At 42.8% G+C, this 21,206-nt stretch overlaps 1 protein-coding gene across 1 annotated transcript in view; it reads right to left on the bottom strand.

Moving 5' to 3' along the window:
- The window catches only part of LOC143287530 (zinc finger protein castor homolog 1-like), a 102,760-nt gene that overhangs the window by 43,618 nt on the left and 37,936 nt on the right, over positions 1 to 21,206 (bottom strand). The window contains exon 2 of the mRNA XM_076595579.1: positions 16,435 to 17,729. Within this exon, the coding sequence (XP_076451694.1) occupies positions 16,435 to 17,704 (1,270 nt within the window). The 5' untranslated portion in view covers positions 17,705 to 17,729. The remainder of the gene's footprint in view (positions 1 to 16,434; positions 17,730 to 21,206) is intronic.

The raw sequence follows: 21,206 nt of genomic DNA, 5'->3' as shown, positions 1-21,206 counted from the left end.
CCCTTCCCCCTCTTCTCAACTGTTTTCTTCACTTCAGGGCGTAAAAACAAAACGGCCCTCCTCCACCCCGACATTCCCTTCCATCGACACGGTGTCGGGTCCGGGAGTTGCCATGGCATCCACCCGCTTCTCTCCTAACCCGCCACCCGTCCAACAACTTTGGGTGGTGGTGGGAGGTGGGTGGGAGGTATAGCAGCGTGTGATGATGCCACGAGGCACGCTTCAGCCAGCGTCATGAACCCAAACAGGGAAGAGGTGCAGGGGGAGAAGTGGGAGTGACAAAGGTGGTGAGGGAGGGAGGATGGGACGGAGAGAGAAGAGACAGAGAGAGAGGGAGAGAAACAGACAGACAGACAGTGAGACCTAAAGGAAGGTGGTGAGTGTTTGTTTTCAGTCCAACTGTTTTTGTGGACGGACCGTATTCAATATAACTGACTGGAAGATCGATACCGTGTGTCACGCCAGAACCGATTTCAAAGCCGGGAAACATTATGCAAGTACTGTGTTTGACGTCTGAATATATCTGAATAAGAATAAGAATGGCGTGCACGTGCAATCCCTCAGCCCCATCTCTCTCTCTCATCTATCATTGTGTCTCTGCTACTAAGCGTATGTCTCTCTCCACAAAAGTGGAAGGAAAGACAGAAACAGAAGTAAGAGAGAAAGAGGGTAGGCGGGGGAGAAGTAGGTAGGGAGAGTGGGGGCACGAACATTGAGCCAGAGAGATGGGGTGGGGGTGGAGGGGGCAAGAGACAGACATGGGGGCACGAACATTGAGCCAGAGAGATGGGGTGGGGGTGGAGGGGCAAGAGACAGAGAGAGAGGCAGAAAGTCATACAGACAGAGACAGAAGTCTTCGAACACGTTCCTCACAAAAAAACAACAAAAAACAACAACAACAAAAAACCCTTCCAAATCTACTCCACCATCTTCTCGTCCCCCCCCCCCCCCCCACCCCCCGATCCGACACTGAACGTCCACTCAAGTTCTGTCTGCCTCACAGATAAAGATCGACAAGGGCCCACCACCCCACAGAACACACGGCCAATGAGATACCCGTCTTTTGCCTCTGGACACCCGATCATCGATCCTCACTACACTTCAACAGTCTGGGTATAGTGTCTAGAGAGTTCGGGTCAAAATATAGATAACCGAAAGAGTGAAAGAAAGAATGGAGAAAAAAGAGTAAGGGAGGGGTGGAAGAAGTAAGTAATGGAGGGAGGAAGGAAGGAAGGAAAGGAAGAGAGCAAGAAAGAAAAGAAGGCAGAGAAGAAAGCCAGAAAGAAAAGGAAACAAAGAAGTAACACTAATCACATGTAACGAATGAAGAAAGGACATATTACTAAATAAGTAATGGTGAATTTTTTTTTTTTTTTTTATTATTATTTTTTTTTTAAAGAAAGCTTGAGATCCACCCCAAAGAACACAGCCAGATACCCGTCTCGTGCCTCTGGCCATCTAGCTATCGATCTTCAAAACACACTGACAGTCTGGTGGGAGATTCTGGTACCATTGTAATACTAGGACTAGGAGTGAAAGAAGAAACGAAAGAAGGATCGATGTATGGACGGATGGAAGGATAATTTTGCCAGTAGTAACACCACAAAAAGGACATTCTGGAGGGAAGTTCAGGTAATACTGCCATTCAAGGAGTGAAGGAAGGAAGAAAGGAATGAAGAACACAAAGAAAGAAAATGAAGCAACCGCATCTGTTCAGAAAAAGAAAAAAACAGATGAAAGAGTAAAGAAACAGACAGACGGGGTGTGAGGAGAGAGGAGGACAACAACAAAGCAGCAACAACAACGAAGACAACAACAAACAACAGCAGCAACAAGGAAGACAACAACAAACAAGTGCAACAACGGAAACAACAACAACAGCAGCTACAACAGTGAAGACAACAACAAACAACAGCAACAACAGCAGCAACAACAACAGCAGCAACACCAAGGAAGACAACAATAAAGTGCAACAACGGAAAAAACAACAGCAGAAACAACAGTGAAGACAACAACAAACAACAGCAACAACAGCAGCAGCAACAACATCAGCAACACCAAGGAAGATGACAACAAACCACAGCAACAACAGGAACAACATGGGCAGCAACAACAACAAACAACAGCAACAACGGAAACAACAAGGGCAGCAACAACACCGAAGACAACAACAAACAACAGCAACAACGGAAACAACAAGGGGAGCAACAACATCGAAGACAACAACAAACAACAGCAACAACGGAAACAACATGGGCAGCAACAACAACGAAGACAACAACAAACAACAGCAACAATAGAAACAGCAAGGGCAGCAACAACAACGAAGTCAACAACAAACAACAGCAACAACAGAAACAACAAGGGCAGCAACAACAACGAAGACAACAACAAACAACAGCAACAACGGAAACAACAAGGGCAGCAACAACAACAAACAACAGCAACAACGGAAACAACAACAGCAACAACGACAAGAACGACGCCTTTTTCGTTAGGGGGAAAAAAGTCGAGTGTAGAGAAATAAGCAGGTGAAACTGAAAATATGGCTGAATGATTTTACTACTAGATGGGTTTCCATATAAAGCCCTGTTTAAAGATACAAACTAAGCAAGGAATATATGCTAATTATAGACTATACAATTATAATATTGATCTAGATTTATTCTATAATTAGTGCAAGACCTTATTATATAGTTTAACAATAATGGGAAGCCATTCATCAAGGTTTCCAAATCCTGGTGTTTACGTACATGTATGTGTGTACATTTTTTGTATGTATGCATTTATGTGTGTGTGTATATATATCTCTTAGTGCTGCAGCCTTGTGGGCTAGTTGGCCTTTGGGAACCATCCCAACGCCGACTGTCCTAAAACCCTCTTGGCCGAGAGAGTGGGGATGTACTTGGGCAAGACACTCTCCACTATAATCAAATTCTAGCCCAAATAGTCGGAACAGCAGTTGCCTCCTCTGTTGTTCTGATGGTCATAGTCGGACACGACTGACTATCATATATATATATATATATATATATATATATATACATACATACACATATATGTATGTATATGTGTGTGTGTGTGTGTTTTCAAGTACTCTTTTCAGAATTAATTTTGGTCTTTTGTAAATCTAATTCATTTTTCTTTTTTTAGTGATAATTTAGATATACCCTAGTTTCTTTTTCTTTAATGTATTATTTCCATTCTATTTTCGGTCAGTATTAATATATATATATATATATATATATATGTGTGTGTGTGTGTGTGTGTGTGTGTGTGTGTGTGTGTGTGTGTGTATGTCTGTTAATTGTATTGTGAAAATGAACAATTTAAACAAAATGTTTTAAAAAGAAAAGAATATATATAACTGAACTGGCAGGAAAACAATAAAAGCAAACAAGCACTGACTCCATGATATCGATCACACACCCCTTCTCTTTATATTCAGAGAGAGAGAGAGAGAAACAGAGAGAGAGATAACACTTGTCCAGGTTCCAACTTACTATTTCCACAGTTGTAAGTTACGAGCCTGGGAATGAGCCAGACAAAGATACATCAGCGACGTCGAAGTGTGAGCGCTATTCGCACAAAACGAAACATAAACAAAAGCAACCATAAAAGCCACAAAAAGCAGCTGCGGAAAAGTTTCCTGTAAAGTGTGGATGCAGAAACTACACGACCAGAACTGGTGAGACATACTGCATGCAAAGTCTGCGTCAGATGCTGAAACATTACAAAGTGCATGACCTAACTGCACAATGTAAACTTAACACTTAGGCTATCATATGAACAATCCTGCACCCAGCCTCCTAAACTATCTTTTAAAAAAAAGAAGAAAAAAAAAAAGAAAAAAAAAAGAAACGTCTTTGGAAGTGGTAAATATTTTAGATATGTTTTATCAAATGGAGATAGCTCTTTCTCCACCATGCAGACGACCTTGTTAAGGTGTGAATGAAGAAGCTCCGACAACTGAAACAAAATCAGTTATATCGTGTACGGAAAACAATTTTGCCAGTTGTACCTTGCCTTTCAGTTGCTTGTTCCAGTGTTCGACGGAAAAACGGACCAGTGACGTAACACAGCTGACAGAACGCTTATCACGGGGGGAGAGTGGGGGGGAGAAGGGGGGGAGAGGGGGAGACAGGGAGGGAGAGAGGAAAGAGAGAGGGGGAAAGAGGAGAGGGAGAGAGAGGAGGAGGAAGAGGGGGAGAGGAGAGAGGGGAGAGAGAGAGGGGAGGGAGGGAGAGGGTGAGAAAGAAAAAGAGAGGGAAGCGGAGGAGGAGGAGGAGGAGAAGAAGACCAACAACAACTGACAACAACAACACTGAAAGAAAACAGAGTTTTAAAAAAAAGAACAAATAAACAAACTTCCCTTTGTTAAATGATGATTGATTATTAAAGATACATTTTTTTAATAATCAAAAATGAGTGATGGTCAAACAGTAAAAAGGAAGTAGAAGATGAAGAAGAAGATAATCATAAAAGCGCAGCCGTACACAAATAAAACCCAACGAAAAGAAGGGAATAAGAAGAGGTAGATAATCAACACACAAAGAACTCAATCACATGACGGGTCGACTGTAAAATGCAATCGCACGTACGATGTTTCCGCTTCGTGGGGACAGCTATCTTCCAGTCCAGTATTTATCCCGCTCTGTAACCGCCCCTAATGGTCCCTGCACTTCGCGCACAACCCCTAAGAATAGTTGTATTTTTAAGACTGGTGAACAATTGGCGATTACATCTATCTCAATGGTACAAAGGTTTTTGTTTCTGAAAGTCCGTTTTTAGCAAGTGTGTGTGTGTGTGTGTGTGTGTGTGTGTAGAGAGAGAGAGAGAGAGAGCCAATCAGTCACACAGAGAAACAATTCTCTCTCTCTCTCTCTCACGGCCGTACTTAGTACTTACTGGTATATAAATGACTATCTCTCCCTTTTCTGTTTCACTGTCGGCCTGCCTCTTTTTCTGACTCTCGTTCAACACAGTTTCCCTTTCAAACTACTATTGATCACTGCGCTTCACCCTCTTTCTCCGTCCTTTCCTCTATTTTTCTATCACTAATTCTCACTCTGGTATCGATGAAAATCCAACCACTACCCCATCTCTCTCTCTACACTCCTCTATTCTCTCTCTCTCTCCTCACCTCCCTGAAAGGCGGGAGTGGAGAGGTGGTGGTATGCTGATGATGGCTGCTGATCCGATTTGTCTGCCCCAAGCTTGACGCCTGAGCTCTTTGCCTTCGCGACAGGCGCCGGGGACATTGCCCCACTTCGCTGCCAGCGTGACAAACCATGATCACGTGATAACGCAAAATCAACAACAACTACAAAAACTGCAACTGATGAATCTCTTCTTCAATGGTAAGCTTAACTGCTGCAGCTACAACAACAACGAAAACTACTACCAGAACTCAAGTTCAACAACAAGAACAAAACAATATGGATAAATTAAATTTTTAAAAATATTTTTTTTAAACCTACAAAAAACACCGCTCGACAGTTCCATCGTGTTGCATGCAAAATGCTGTCCCAGCTGTGACATAACGATAACTAAAACACTGATCGTGTTTCGTTCGTTTACTTGTTTTTAAAGTTTGCCTTTTGAAACGTTCACAAGCAGTTAAGTGTAGATATGTCATAGCAACGCATATTAAAAATTGACATCATGTGACGATGCGGGAGTTTGAATAAACCACAATGACTGTTGCTCTCCTTTCTTCGACGAATTTCCCTTGGCTGATAACGGTAGGTGTGTGCGTTTAATAATAAAAGACGAGGCACTGTCAATTCCCCTATCATTTTTATTGGCCAAATTGACGCGGATGGAAACCGTATCTAACTGTGCCGCTGTACACGGGCAAGGCATCTGCATGTGCGACAAGCCACTCCAGTCGTTAACATTCGGTACAGAGAGAGAGAGAGAGAGAGAGAGAGAGAGAGAGAGAGAAACAGACAGACAGAGACACAGAGAGAGAGACAGAGACAGACAGAGGGACAGAGAGAGAGAGAGAGAGACAGAATTGTATAAAACTATGTGTGTGTGTGTGTGTGCACGTATTTGCGTGTACGTGTGAGCAAATGCACGTGTGTGTGTGTGTGTGTGTGTGTGTGTGTGTGTGTGTGTGTGTGTGTGTGTGTGTGTGTGTGTGCATCTCTCTCTGTCTCTATCTGTGTCTCTGTCTCCGTCTCTCTCCGTATTTGCGGGCCAGTGCGTTCATAAGCGTGTCCTAGCAGGTCCATACACCCGTGCGTGTCCGCACGGCATCATAATCATAACTGTTTGTGCGTCCTTGAGTGGAATAATGTTTCACCCCGTGGACAACGGATGGATCTAGGGTGGGTGATGGGCAGGAAAGGGGCGTTGGGGCGGGGGAGAGGGGGGGGGGGAGAAGGGAAAAGAAAAAATAGGACGCGCACCGTTGCTGTGGAAACAAGACATTTACTGCACTCGACCAGCCAAACGACAAACCCCACTTCCCTTTTCCTCTTTCCACCCCCCTCACCCTCTCATCCCCAGGCCCCTCTTCTTGTTTGCTCGTTCCGCGTGGCTTGTTCCCGACACGCCAGGTGGTCAGTAGGCACATCGTGTGTGTGTGGATAGGGGGGGTATGGGGAAGGGGATGTAATGGGGGAAAGGTGGGAAGTGGGACAGGGAGTAATCAATTCTGTCTCTGTATGTACACATACACGTGCGCTCACACAAGCACAAACGCACACACACACACACACACACACACAAAGAGACAGAGAGCATGTCACGATGAACAGCAAAAGGCACGAGTTAGTGTCCGGCGTGAGGGTAGAGTGGTCATGAAATGTCAACGGACACTGACAGGAAAACGGCAACTGCGGTTCTGAATGATGATGGGTTCAAACTGTGTCGCCACTGACCAACGGCTTCGTCTGATTTTGTTTCATTTTACTTTCTTTCATTCTATTTTGTACTTCCTTCATTTGGGGGTAAAATAATAATACAACGCTACTGCAGCATTTTAAAGAGTTAGTAGCAAAACTGATTTGGCATGTGATGTATAATTGCAGAAAAGACCAGAAATGGAAGAGAAATTAAATGTATAGGCCCTTTCTCTCTTTGTCTTCGTGTCTGTTTCCCTAGGTTCATATTCTCACGGTCTAAGTGCCATTAGTTCTATGTCCATCCAACACCCAATCCTTTAGGTTTACACACACACATATACTTATATATATATATATATACATATATACATATATATATATATATATATATATATATATATTGTGTGTGTGTGTGTGTGTGTGTATTCTCCCACGTCTATGTTCCCAAAGTTTCCGTATTTCTCCTTGTCTATGTTCCATCACGTCTACGTTCGCCAGGTCTATGTTCCCAAAGGTCTGTATTTCTCCTTGTCTATGTTCCCCCGAGTCTATGTTCCCTTAGATATGTATTTCTCCTTGTCTATGCTCCCCCGAGTCTATGTTCCCTTAGATATGTATTTCTCCTTGTCTATGTTCCCCCGAGTCTATGTTCTCCAAGGTCTGTATTTCTCCTTGTCTATGTTCCCCCAGTTTTTATGTTCACCAAGGTCTGTGTATCTACTTGTCTGTGTTCCCCCATGTCTATGTTCCTCCATGTCTGTGTTCACTCAGGTCTATAATTTCTCAATTGTTTCATCATACGCTTCTGAGATGGTGATAAGTCATTTCGGTAGCGGTCACTGGTAAAGACAGGTAGTGAAAAGTACTAATATTGCATAAGGAAGTATTCATAATGCAAACATTTGTAGATATAACGCATGCTACACACTTCTGGTTTGTGATCAGTACTGATAAGTGAATAGTCTGAGTGGGTCAAGACGTCTTAATGTTGCATGAACATGATGAAATGTCGCATTGTGAAAAAAATGGGTGGTAATTAGTTGTGGTCAGCAGTGATCTGTGGTGGTCAGCACTGGTAAAAAGTAGTAAGTAGCAGTCAGTAAATGGTCAAATCAGTAACAAACTGACAAAATATGAAGTTAGATTGTGGTCAAAAGTCGACAACAGTGGTCAGACTATGTGGTCCGTTAGCAGTCAAAAACCTGCCAAGACGTCATTAGAATGAACAAACGAGTCAAAAGAACGACAACACAATCTGTCCAAATCTGTCCAGGGGTCAGAATTGGAAAGCAGTGGTCAGTGATGATCAGCACTAGTCAGTAGTGTCAGTTGAATGTAAAACCCTGTCAAGAAATCCTGCCAAGACATCAATGCAATGACAGGACGAACTAACGCAATTTGAGCATTTTAGGGTTATGATCAGTAGTGTTAAGGAGTGGCCATAGACCTGGGGGACAAAACTATCGACTCTCTCTCTATACTGATGCTACCCAAACACTTGTACGCTCTGAATCTGTGTTCTCTCAAGATTTTCCTGCAATTCTCTTTTGACTGGCCTTCCCAAATATCTGTTAGACTTCAACGAATGCAGAATAACACTGCCAGCTTCATTTGCACAGCTTCTAAATCTGACCAGGTTTCTCGTTCGTTCTTCAGTTTAACGTCTTTTCACTTAAGTGATATGAGACGAGGGAAGGAAAAAAAATCCGAGTGGGAGGAGGGGGAGGGGGGGGGGGAGAATTACTGTGTACGCATACGAGTAAGTGAAAGTGTGTGTGTGTGTGTGTGTGTGTGTGTGTGTGTGTGTGTGTGTGCGTGTGAAAATTATTGATTTAAGTTTTGTTTAAAAAATAAACAAAAAAACATAAAAAATATAACATATTTCTAATGAAAAACTAACAACTATAACAGCGAACCAACTGGACTATTTAACAAGGAGTTGAAAAAGTCATACATTAGCAATGGACTGCTGAAGATCGTCAACACTGAAGATGATTTCAGTTCAGGGATTTGAGACTTTAACATATCGCAAGTTGGTATATGATCGGCTGTTTCTCCTCTCCTTCAGTCTCTCCAATGGTTGCCTGTTTATGATCGAATACACTATAAGCTATCCACTCTGACTTACTATGCAGTCAGCCGGTTTGGCCCAGAGTATCTGTAAGAACTCCTTCATATCTATACTCGGTCTCACCATATCCATTCTTCTGATACTCGACTTCTCAAGATACCTCAAGTCAGAGGTAATACATGCGGACACACAAATCATTTTCTTTTCAATCGCCAAAAAAACAGGCTCCCTGATAACCTGCAACATTCAGACTCCCACACCACTTTCAAATCTGGTCTCAAAACTAACTCACCTCTTCTATCAGCATTTACTTTCGTTGTGGCAAGTTCACTCTTTTGCGTGTGCTGTGGTTGTCTATGTGTGTGCACATAATATCTTCTTCTTCTTCGTTCGTAGGCGCATGTACACGAGAGGGCTTTTACGTACATGATCATTTTTACCCCGACATGTAGGCAGCCATACTCCGTTTTCGGAGGTGTGCATGCTGGGTATGTTTTTGTTATCATAACCCACCGAACGCTGACATGGATTACGGGATCTTTAACGTGCGTATTTAGTCTTCTGCTTGCGTATACACACGAAGGGGGTGTTCAGGCACAAGCTGGTCTGCACATATGTTGACCTGGGAGATCGGAAAAATCTCCACCCTTTACCCACCAGGCGCCGTTACCGAGATTCGAACCCGGGACCCTCAGATTTAAAGTCCAACGCTTTAACCGCTCAGCTATTGCGCCCGTCTATACATAATATGTATGCGCACACGCATGCATGAGTATGAATGTGTGTTTGTGTGTATTCGTATGTTTGCTCGTGTGTGTGTGTGTGTGTGTGTGTGTGTGCGAGTGTGCGTGCGTGCACACGCGCGCTTGTCTGCGTGTGTGTGCGCAGGGTTTGCTAGTAACATTTGGGTGTGTACACTAAAACTGTTATTTGTTATGTAAAAAAGAAAAACAAAAGTGTTTTGTAAAACACCGAGAGCAGATTTAGATCCAGAAAACGTAAATTTAAGGGAAGATGACGTTAATCATACTCGACTGTATTGAAAGTAATTTATGAGTGACAGTAATCACACTGGTACAGAAAGATAAACCAAAAAACTCAGATTCAACGTTGTAGCCCACGATGAACTGATCTTCACAATCTTCGTGGATGTGTGTCAGCCTGTCTGACATCTTCACATTTCGCGTCAAGTTGGCTGTCACTGTTACTGATCGTTATCTTCAAAACCCAAAATAGGGCCAAAGGTTTTAATTAAACGTGAAAAACAGTGTGCACGTGTGTGAGTGTGTGTGTGTGTGCGCGCGCGCGCGCGTGTGTGTGCGTGCGTGTGAGTATGTGTAGAAAGGGAGCGCACGCGCGCGTGTGCGTTGAATATATGCTCCGTTTTTGTTTTTTTTGTTTGTTTGTTTGTTTGTTGTTGCTTTTTTGCCTTTTCCCCTGGTACCTTAATGTTCAACACAGACGATACCTAAATCAAACAAACAAAAAATGAAAAGAATGCATGTAATAAAAAGGCATACACGTATATGATTACACTGCCCTGTTCGCACTCCACGCAACAACCCCCTAAAAACACTGTTCATGTTCCAGTGTCTTTGTACAAGATTGTAAGCCTCCTTGCTGGGTTTTTACCGCATTTTTGCATAAAACAAAATAAGCGAATAGTCCCCGCCCAGCATAGAGAAAGGTTAGTGGTGGTGTGTGTGTGTGGGGGGGGGGGGGGGGTCGGGTGATACTGTGGGAGGGGGGAGGGGTGCGGTAAGGGGAGGCGGGGGGAGTGCGGTGGTGTGGCGTGAAACAATGCATGAAAGTCTTCTAAGATAACAAAACTCCGTGTGTGTGTGTGTGTGTGTGTGTGTGTGGTGTGTGTGTGCGTGCGTGCGTGCGTGTGTATGTGTCTGTTAATTATCACACTGCTGAATGCATACGTGCCCGCGGATTAACCCCATAAATGAATATTTCAAAAAGCCAACTTTGTGAGCAGATCAGCCACATAGCGCCGCATATCGCGGCAGACGTCCGCTAACCATTTCGATCCTTGGTCGCCATGACAGCATACACGTGACACGACGCATTACAACACGCCGTTATTTCCACCTCGTGAGTCCCGCGGCTCCCCCCCCCCCCCCACCCCCCCCCTCGTTTTGGCCAACTTGACTGTCGAATCCGTTTTGCGTGTAAATTCAAACCTATGAAGCTCATGCATTGCCAAATCCTGTTTTGAGGGTTGAATAAATGACGTTCTTTGAGATTTTTGGAATCCTGTCTGTGTGCCAATGTGTGTGTGTGTGTGTGTGTGTGTGTGTGTGAGTGTCCATGCATCGTGTGTGTGTGTGTGTGTGTGTGTGCGAGCGTCCATGCATTGTGTGTGTGTGAGAGAGAGAGAGAGCGATAGAGAGCGAGAAGTGAGAGAAGAGAGACATAGGGGCAGACAGATAGGCAGATAGGTACACAAACATATTTGAATCAGCTCCTTCCCAAGTCTTATCATTTTAAGATTATTTCGTTTCAACGCATAACAAACCAACACCACCAACAACAAAAAACACCAGATGTCGGAGAAAGGGTGGAAAGAGATGAGATAAAACGTCTGAAAAGCAGTTTTCACTAAAAATAAAATAATAAAATAAAACAATAAATATTTCACACTGGACTGTGGCCGATCTTACAGAACCATAATTGGCAAGCAACCAAAAATGGTCTGACAGAATATTAACATTGTTCGTTGTTCATTGAAAAAAAAAAGGCAACACACACACACACACACACACACACACACACACACACACACACACAAACAAACAAACAAACAAATATCATCATCATAATCATAAACGATTTATTAATAATAATAATGATAATGATAATAATAACTACATCCCTCAACCACACAAGTAAGACAGACACTCTACACACAAAAGTTAGGATTCTTTATTTTATTTTACTTTTTTTGTATAGAGACAGGCGGATTTCACACACAGACATTGCCTAAAAAGCACAGCATGAGCAGAGGCATGGTGAATCAAATTTCGTAATGAAGAAGAAAACTGTCCGTGGGGTAAATTGTCGCTTCGCTGTGCTTTTCTTACATTGCAATCTTTCTCAAGATTATTTGGCACGTTGCCCACATAGCACTGCTGAAAATCCACTTTTTTTCGTGTGTTTTTTTCCCCCCTCCCTAGGAGCGCAGGTATTCATTAGGTGGGACTGGTTTGAACAACGGAGAAGGTGGGGTCTGCAATATCTTGCTGCTATGGAAACTTCAGACACAGCTCTTGGCTGGCTGATTACTCTACGGTCCCCCGACTGGACTGAAAGCAAACCTCTTCTCCACACCCTCTCCTCGTGTGTGTGTGTGTGTGTGTGTGTGTGTGTTTGCGCCGTCAGCTTTTTAACGAAAAACTAGTTGGCATACTTAATATTGCGCTTGGTTTAAACAAAATTTTATTCAGTAAATATGTCACACATGTACAGATAGACAGTGGAGCAACAACAAGCTAACAGCTTATATCGTGCTCAGGAATGTGATTAAATGCGTTTGTTTCGTTTGAATGTGTATTTCAACATAACTGCAATTGTGTAGCGTCCCCCACGCTACACAACTGCAGTTATGTTGAAATTTAAATGATCGCGCTTATAATTTAAGTAAAAATCACACACACACACACATAATCTCTCTCTCTCTCTCTCTCTCTCTCCCCCCTCTCTCTCTGTCATTTGCACGCAACCTGTTCATAAAACTCAATTTCGGCCGGACTGGATTAAAGTAAATGTCTTCCCCCCGACCTCATTCCCCATTCCATCCCTCTCTCTCTCTCTTTCTCTCCCAGTCATATGTACGGAACCTTGACTTTGAATTAGTTAAAACATAAAATAAAAATTAAAAAACCTTCACGAATGCCATCACCACCACCACCCCACCCTCCACACACACTTATCTCTCTTTCCGCTGCATTCTCACAAGGTACACGAAATGTTTCGGGGACAAAAAATGTACAGGCCAGAGTTAATCTGTGTGGTGAGGTCCATGGCTGGGAAATATTATCCCAAAAAATTCCGACTTTGCCTGCCTCATCATGCGTGACCTAACAGGCTTGGTGGGGTAAACCTGCAGGCGTTCCTGGCTTGGTGGGGAAATAGAAAATCATAGCCAGCTGCTAAAAAGGAGGGAGGAAATGAGAGAAAAAGAAAATAGATCACTCTTTTATGAAAACCTTTTCGCTGATTGGACAAGCCAAAGAATAAATAGACCGAAGAAGATATTAGTTCTCTGCCCCCCCCCCCCCTTCCCCCCTCCCAAATCCCCCCTGTTGTTATGTTAATATATTGTCACTACTCCATACTTCCATTTCAACTATTATTTACCCTTTCACATAAATACGGTTGTTAAACATCTGAGTCTACAAAAAGAAAGATTAAAAACAAAACAAAAAAACAAAAAATACAAATAAATGAATACTATAAAGTATAGTCGTTTTTTTTTTCCTCTCAGTGCCTTACAAATTACTTGAATCTATCAAACGAGCAAATATGAATAAAAGTAAACGATATTTTTGGCACTACAGGGAAGCTTTTAGTTATACAGTTGTGCAAACCCGTCACTCACATCCTTTAAAAGCGTGTGTGTGTGTGTGTGTGTGAGTGAGTGTGTGTGTGTGAATGTGTGTGTGCGCGCGCGCGTGTCTGTGTGCTTCTCTGTGTGTGTGTGTGTGTGTGTGTACGTGTGTTTGTGCGCGCGTGCACGCGTGCGTATGTATACATGTTCAGCATCAACAGTATATCATATGTGTGCCCCTATAGCTGAGTGCTCGGATGTACACAAACAACTAAAGAAGATTTGCAGTTTACGTGAATGAGATGTTCACTCCAGGCTGAAGAATGAAGCTCTGCTTGAAAATGTAAAACAGTCTCGGTGAACTGAAACAACTAAAATTAAATATAGGCTGTTCAGCTAGCGGTAAACACTACACTGCGTAGCCGCCTTTCACAATTTAAAGGTCTTACTGCATTTCAAAGTGTACCGCGGTCATGATAATTAATAGAAACACTCACACACACAAACACACACACATTTCAGAGACTGAACAGCTGTTAAGTATTGCATACACATTTGTGACGAATAACTGACTGAAAAAATAATGTCTTAAAATTATATATATAATATATATATATATATATAGTGTGTGTGTGTGTGTGTGTGTGTGTGTGTGTGTGTGTGTGTGTGTGTGTGTGTGTGTGCACGCGCAAACATCTCACGTAAACCACACCAACAGTTATGACAGCAAATGTCTGCGCGCCCACTGTTTGTTCGTTTACCCACTTCCTCCCTTCTTTCCCAATTCTCGCCCCCCTCCCAATCCTTCCATCCTGACTGTCCCACTCACTGTCCCACTTTCCACATCCAGTGCGTAAATTCAAATGCATCAAAATTGGATGTTTATTCCTGCTAAATGTCACCACATATTTTCATACATTCCGAGCGTGCCGCTCGGATCTAAAAACGAGAAGTAACAATGTTGTGTGTATATACGGTCAACTGTATTGTTGCAAAACACATGCTTTCGGGCTCCCAGCTGTTAACTCACCGAACACTGTGAGAGAGAGAGAACGAGAGAGAGAGAGGGGGGATAGGAGGGAGAAGATGGGGGCAAACGGAGCGCAACAAACATTTGAAGTGATAAATGACACAAATATGAAGATGAAAAGAGACAACGAAAGGAAAGGAAGGTCAATGACAGATCAAGGGAACGCGGAGATGAAGAGAGGCAGACTGAGAGAGGGGTAGGGTGGGGGGACGTGGGGAGGGGGGGGGGATAAGGGGGCAGAACTAAACAGAAGATAAAAGAGAAACTTTCCATGGCCTCACAAATCAAAAGACCACTGCCTTCCTGCTGTAAACAACAGTCGTGAATTGTTCTGATATTGAGTTCTGGGAGAAAAAGAGATTGAGACAGGCAGGCAGAAAGTATATGCAGGTGGAGGGAAGAAAGGAAGGCAGATATACTGCAAAAATCTAAGCGAGGCCAGTACTTGATAAATGCTAACTCCAAACTTTTTATGATAAATAAAATAAAATAAAATAAAAACTCTAAAGAAAAAAAACAACGTCTGTCAGCGACTGATATGGAATTTCATCGGGTGATCTACTGTGGGTTGGATGTGTGTATGATTTGCGACTGCAAGGAGCGATTCTTTATTTCATGGTATCCCACAGTAAATCCAATATTTTTCGCGATGTGTGCGCGCGGGGATGTAAGAGAGAGAGAGAGAGAGAGAGAGAGAGAGTGTGTGTGTGTGTGTGTGTGTGTGCCGGTAAGTGTGTGTGTGTGTGTGTGTGTGTGCCGGTAAGTGTGTGTGTGTGTGTGTGTGTGTGTGTGTGTGTGTGTGTGTGTGCGTGCGAGCGTACGTATATATGGATGTTCAATATCAACAGTATATTACATGTGAGCCCCGACAGCTAAGTGCTTGAACACATTTATGCAAAACATTCGATACACCGACGTTGCTTTTTTTTTTTTTTTTTTACTTACAGCGCACTGCTGTCTAAACAGTGTGTACACGATGTCTGCGCCTGCCTTGCTTCAACCACTCTCATTGTGTACACGCCACAGCCGTTTCTCTGGACTTCCCAATAAGCAGGCGATGAAAAACAATGCTGCTTGCTGAAAGTTTACCCCCACTTCACAAACACCTCCCCCCGCATAGCATCGAATTTCCCATGCAGCAGCAAAGCTGCACCACCACCAACTTCAAAGATGATAACAAACACGAAAATAATAACAGCAACAACAGCGAAGGCAACAATAACGAAGAATCAGTCAAGCGATATTCCTTACCCATCTGAAGGAATGATGTCTGTAAGTTAACAGACTGTCAAGAAAACACATGTCCTTATTGAGTGAGGGGAAGAGGCAGCACACTCTTAAAAAAAAAAAGACTGTCTGAGCCCACCATGATCACTCACAAGACGAGCTTCACAGGAATCAACAAACAACAATGAGAACGTGTATGGTCTTTCTAACGACAATCTGTTCTGAATAAGTAAACGGCATGGGAAGAAGAATTATGAGGCAAATTGAGCTATTTTCACTTCAGTGATGTATTAAATCTGTTAGTGCCATTAAAAATTGAGTAATTTCACAAAAATACATTCCATGACCTCTTCAGCAGCTGTTTGTCATAATTTCACAATTCCAAGCAGGAACGGATGAGATTAGCAAGACAGAAGTGCAAAAGACAGTTTATGTCTAAAACCTTAAAAACAAAATTTTTAAAAAGAAAAAGACTGACAGAAATAGCATTAAAAAAACCAACAAAAAACAAATAAATAAATAAATAAATAAAAGGTTGATAAAAATGGCATCGTAATAACTGACTCACGTCGCTCAAAAACGCCGTTAATTCGGGATATAATACCGGACTTTCACCAAAATTATATTTACGTTCCTTCCTATTGTGACAAAGATTGTTATTAGGGACCACACAAACGACCACCACCAAACGACTCACCTTCACTTTGGGACAGGCTGTCAGTGACAGACAACAGAGCATTCTGCAGGGCCTGACTATGGTACATAGGTTTGGCCTTGACACCTCCACTTCCACCTCCCTGGTGAGCAGGGGGTACGGGCCGGACTTTTCCTGTACCGGTCGCAGTGGGCGTCTGGGGGCTGAGAAGGGAGAGGTCCTGCTGCTTGGACACCCCCTGCCTATCACCTCCCTCCACACCTGCCGCTCCAAACCCGTAGATGCTGAGAAGTTCGTTCATGGTGTTGGCAGCGTAGTCAGCGAGTCCTTCGGCCTCTGCCGACACGGCCATGGGGGCAGCTTGAGCAGGAGCCGGAGAGGACACCGCCGTGGACGGACGGGTGGACGTGGACACATTGTCGGTGTCGTCGTCTTCGTTGTGGAAAAAGGACGCGTCAGCGGAATGGTTCTCTGACTGGTCCGAGGTCCTGGAAGTGGACAGGTCGAGTGGGACACTGCTGAGGTTTGAGCCGGATGGGGAACTAGAGGGGGAAAGACTGGCCAACGACCCAATACTTTCATTCTGCTGCTGCCGCGGCTGGGGTGGTGGCTTCTGGAGCGAATACTGAGTGGCAAAACCTGAAGGAAGAGGAGGAGGAGACCGCGCATCTCTGAGCGAGTCAATAGTGAGTCTTTCTGTTGAGTGCAAACCGTTGGCTTCCTTCGTTGCCAGTGAGGACTCTACACTGTCGACCCTGCTGAACACTTCATCCGTGTCGTGAATCTCGTCTTCACCACTGTCAAACTGTTCTGGGGCTTGAAACACCAACCTCGGCTTGGCTGCCTTGCGACTCTTTCGTCGTCCAGAGCCAGACAGCCCACTACTAGAGGCACTGGCAAGAGGCAATGGAACTGAAGAACCGTTTTCTGGCTCACAACTGAGGACCGAAACATCAGCAGTGGAACTGACCAAAATGGTTGAGCTTCCGTCTGGTGTAGTGACGACGCAGGGAGACTTTCCTTCCGAAGAAGAATGCTGAAAGCAAAGCCCTCCATCAGAAGAAGTCACTTGTGGCCAGTCACTGTCGTTGGAAGGATGAGGATCTGGTGGAGTCGTTTCGTTCAGGTCAGCGGCAGTCTCCTCGTTGTTGTTGGTGGTGGAGGCCGGCTTGGCCACGTCCTTGGGCGCCGCGCCATTGGCAAAGGGTACGTCACCGTTGACGCCGTTCTGGGTGGTAGCGTTCACGTCCACGGCGCTGGTCTTCTTCAAGTGGGCACAGATAGCGTCTAGTTTCTTTCGTTTTAAGGCCATGACCACCCATTCCACTAGCCTTCCTCTGGAACACGTCAACATACGATTACTGTGCTTCATTCGTGAATGAGACACAGATTACAATGGGAAGGAAGAGGGAGAAACAAAAAGATACATAGAAAGGTGGAGAAAGGGAGAGACATATACAGAGACAGAGACATTGAGACGGAGGAAGGCACAGGTAGAGACACAGAGAAATTAGCAGAGAAAGCCACAGAGGCAGACAGGTAAACAGACAGAGAGACAAGCAGACACAGACAGATAGATGTAGAGAGACAGAGAAAAAGGCGGATGCAGACGCATACAAAAATGAGATGGAGAAAGGCACAGAGAGAGTGAGAGGGGAGGGGGGGTGAAGGGGGAGTGGGTGGTGCAGACAGACAGAAAGAGAGAGATGTAGGAGGATTCAGTCCAAAGAGTGCAATAACTGCTGCAATCTCGGCCGTTTTCCAAATCAGGAAAGACAAGAAAGGCAAGGCCTTCAAGACTCACTTGTGATACACTTTAAAAAAAATCCAAGTTTTTATGTATTGAGTATAATGCATTTACTGTTATATTTATATTTTTTGTATTCTCTAAACTTGGCACTTTGATCTGATATTCGACCCAACAAAGGATCTGTCATTATTATCATTTTTTGTTCAAACAGGAACTTCTTTTGCTAAGCATGGAAGTTTTATTTATTGCAAACGTTTTGGTGTGGATAGCAGAACAAGGGAAATTACTCTGCTGGGGAACTTAGTTTGCTTTAAACTGATCTTTCTCATCTTAAACATTACATTTTGAAATTATACTCAATACATAAAAAGCTTGGATTTTTTTTTTAAAGTGCATCACAAGTGAGTCTTGAAGGCCTTGCCTCTCTTGTTTCAAAATGTAATGTTTAAGATGAGAAAGATCAGTTTAAAGCAAATTAACTCCACTAGCATTACAGAGTAATTTCCCCTTTTTACTATCTGCACGAAAACGTTTGCAAAATAAATAAAAATTCCATGCTTAGCAAAAGAAGTTCCTTTTTGAACAAAAAATGATAATAATGACTGCTCTAGCTGTTGGGTCAGAATATCAGATCAAAGTGCCAAGTTTAGAGAATACAAAAAATATAAATATAACAGTAAATGCAGTTTGCATATAATTAGGCTTCATTCTTTATTTTTTTTGTGCCAATCCCAGAAGCGCAATATTGTTTTAAACAAGATGACTGGAAAGAACTGGATTTTTCCTATTTTTATGCCAAATTTGGTGTCAACTGACAAAGTAGTTGCAGAGAAAATGTCAATGTTAAAGTTTACCACGGACACACAGACACACACAGACAACCGAACACCGGGTTAAAACATACTCACTTTGTTTACACAAGTGAGTCAAAAAGTGGCAAACTTTTGAAACAGCTTCTTTGACCGGGTTATCTTGATCTTGGTCTTAATAGCACGGAACAGTCATAATTTCCAATTCTTTTTTTTTTCATTCCAACCTAATCGAGCAAAAAGTGTATCAGAATTGATTAAAACACACATGCGCGCGCGCACACACACACACACACACACACACACACACGAGAAATTATGTTTCGTTGGTGCATATAAAGATCTTGCATGCATGATCACTTCAATATCAATATCATGGGACTTTATTTACTGCTTCAAACAGAACAGAAAATGAATAGCCCGTAAAACCTTCCTTGATTTCTATACAAAACATCCATCATGTGAAAGTAAAACAATCAGGTAAGAAAAATAAAACATGTGAAGACACAGGAAAACAGACATAAAGAAATAAAATGCACATATTTCCTTGATTACAATGCACATGTCACTAAGTCATTCCATACTAACTGTGTAATAAAGTTCTGAATTATGGGGGTTATCCAACTCATTGAAAATCTGTCCATTCCTCTGCTTTCAATATGTTTTCAGGAATGGGTAGGCGAAATGCAAAAGACAATGTTTATGTCAAATTTCAATTAAATGTAGTCTCTGCATTCAATATTTGTAATGTGCAAAAATCATTAAAAGGATTCGTTTACACCGGGCGTTTTCCTTTTTGTTTCATGCATCGTTTATAAAAAATAAAAATAATAAAAAATAAAAGTAATAAAATATATATACACATTAAAAAAAAATATATATATATATACATAATATATATATATATATATATGTGTGTGTGTGTGTGTGTGTGTGTGTGTGTGTGTGAGGGGGAGAGACTGAGACAGAGACAGAATGAGACAGAGAGAGACTTTGAAAGAAGAAAGGGTGGGTTGGGTAGAGGGAGTGAAAGAGAGAAATCGATGAGAAAAAGATAGAGACAAGAGATAGAAAGAAAGAGACAGATGCATACAGAGTCACGGACAGCAGATATAAATATAGGAAGAGAAAGAAAAAATGCAGGGGAAGAGGGGTGGGGGGGGGGGGGGAGAGAGACAGACAGACAGACACAGAGAGAGAGGGAGACAGGGAGAGAAAGGGAGGGGGAAGGGAGGGAAGGAGGGAGGGACTGCATGACTGACTGCCACAAACATGGACAAAAAAATATGTTGGACAAAACAAAACAAAAAGACATAAAAAGACAGACGCAGAGAGAGAGAGAGAGAGAGAGAGAGAGAGCCATTCAGCCTTAAAAAGTCTCCATGGTGACGACGCTCCAACGTGAGTGTTGTTTGATGTGTCGGTGAACAAGAGATGGCGCGGGGGGCCACAACGATCGCCCATTGTTTTCTGTCGCTACGGGGAAAGAAAAGGGACTTCCGTTTCCATGGTGTCCAAAGAGATGGGACCCTCACCATTGCTGCCCGTGCAGAGCTGAACAGCACTTGGAAACTGGTGGCTGCTGGCTTGCTGGAGTTGATGTACTAGGATACCACCCTCTCTTTTCCTCCCCCCAACCCTCTTTTATTTCACACGGCTAAACTGTCACGCAAAGAAGTGCGCGCGCGCACACACACACACACACACACGCACATATATATCCTTTGTTGGGAAATAATTATATATATATATATATATATATATATATATATATATATATATATATGTATGTGTGTGTGTGTGTGTGTGTGTGTGTGTGTGTAAAACTCTGTGTGTGTGCACTTCTTATATATATATATATATATATATATATATATGTGTGTGTGTGTATATGTATGTATATCTTTTATTATATATATATATATATATATATATATATATGTGTGTGTGTGTGTGTGTGTGTGTGTGTGTGTGTGTGTGTCTGTGTGTGTGTGTGTGTGTGTGTCTGTGTGTGTGTGTGTGTGTGTGTGTTGTTGTTGTTGTTGTTGTTTTGTTGTTGTTGTCGTCGTTGTTTTTCGACATATTAAACGTTTCGGCATCAAATCAGTGTTTTAGCGTATGTTTGACCATACTGCTATGTCGACACGTTCTAACGTACTGTCAATATCTGTTCACATTCGACGTATTTTTCTCTCTCTGGACATATGATGCACTAAAGTGTTGTTGTTTTTTAACACATTGATTTTTCCCTTTGC

The sequence above is a fragment of the Babylonia areolata genome, chromosome 11 (genome assembly GCF_041734735.1).
Source record: "Babylonia areolata isolate BAREFJ2019XMU chromosome 11, ASM4173473v1, whole genome shotgun sequence".
Lineage (NCBI taxonomy): Eukaryota > Metazoa > Mollusca > Gastropoda > Neogastropoda > Buccinidae > Babylonia > Babylonia areolata.
The sequence above is the reverse complement of the archived record's forward strand: the minus strand, read 5'-3'. Positions and strand labels throughout refer to the sequence as shown.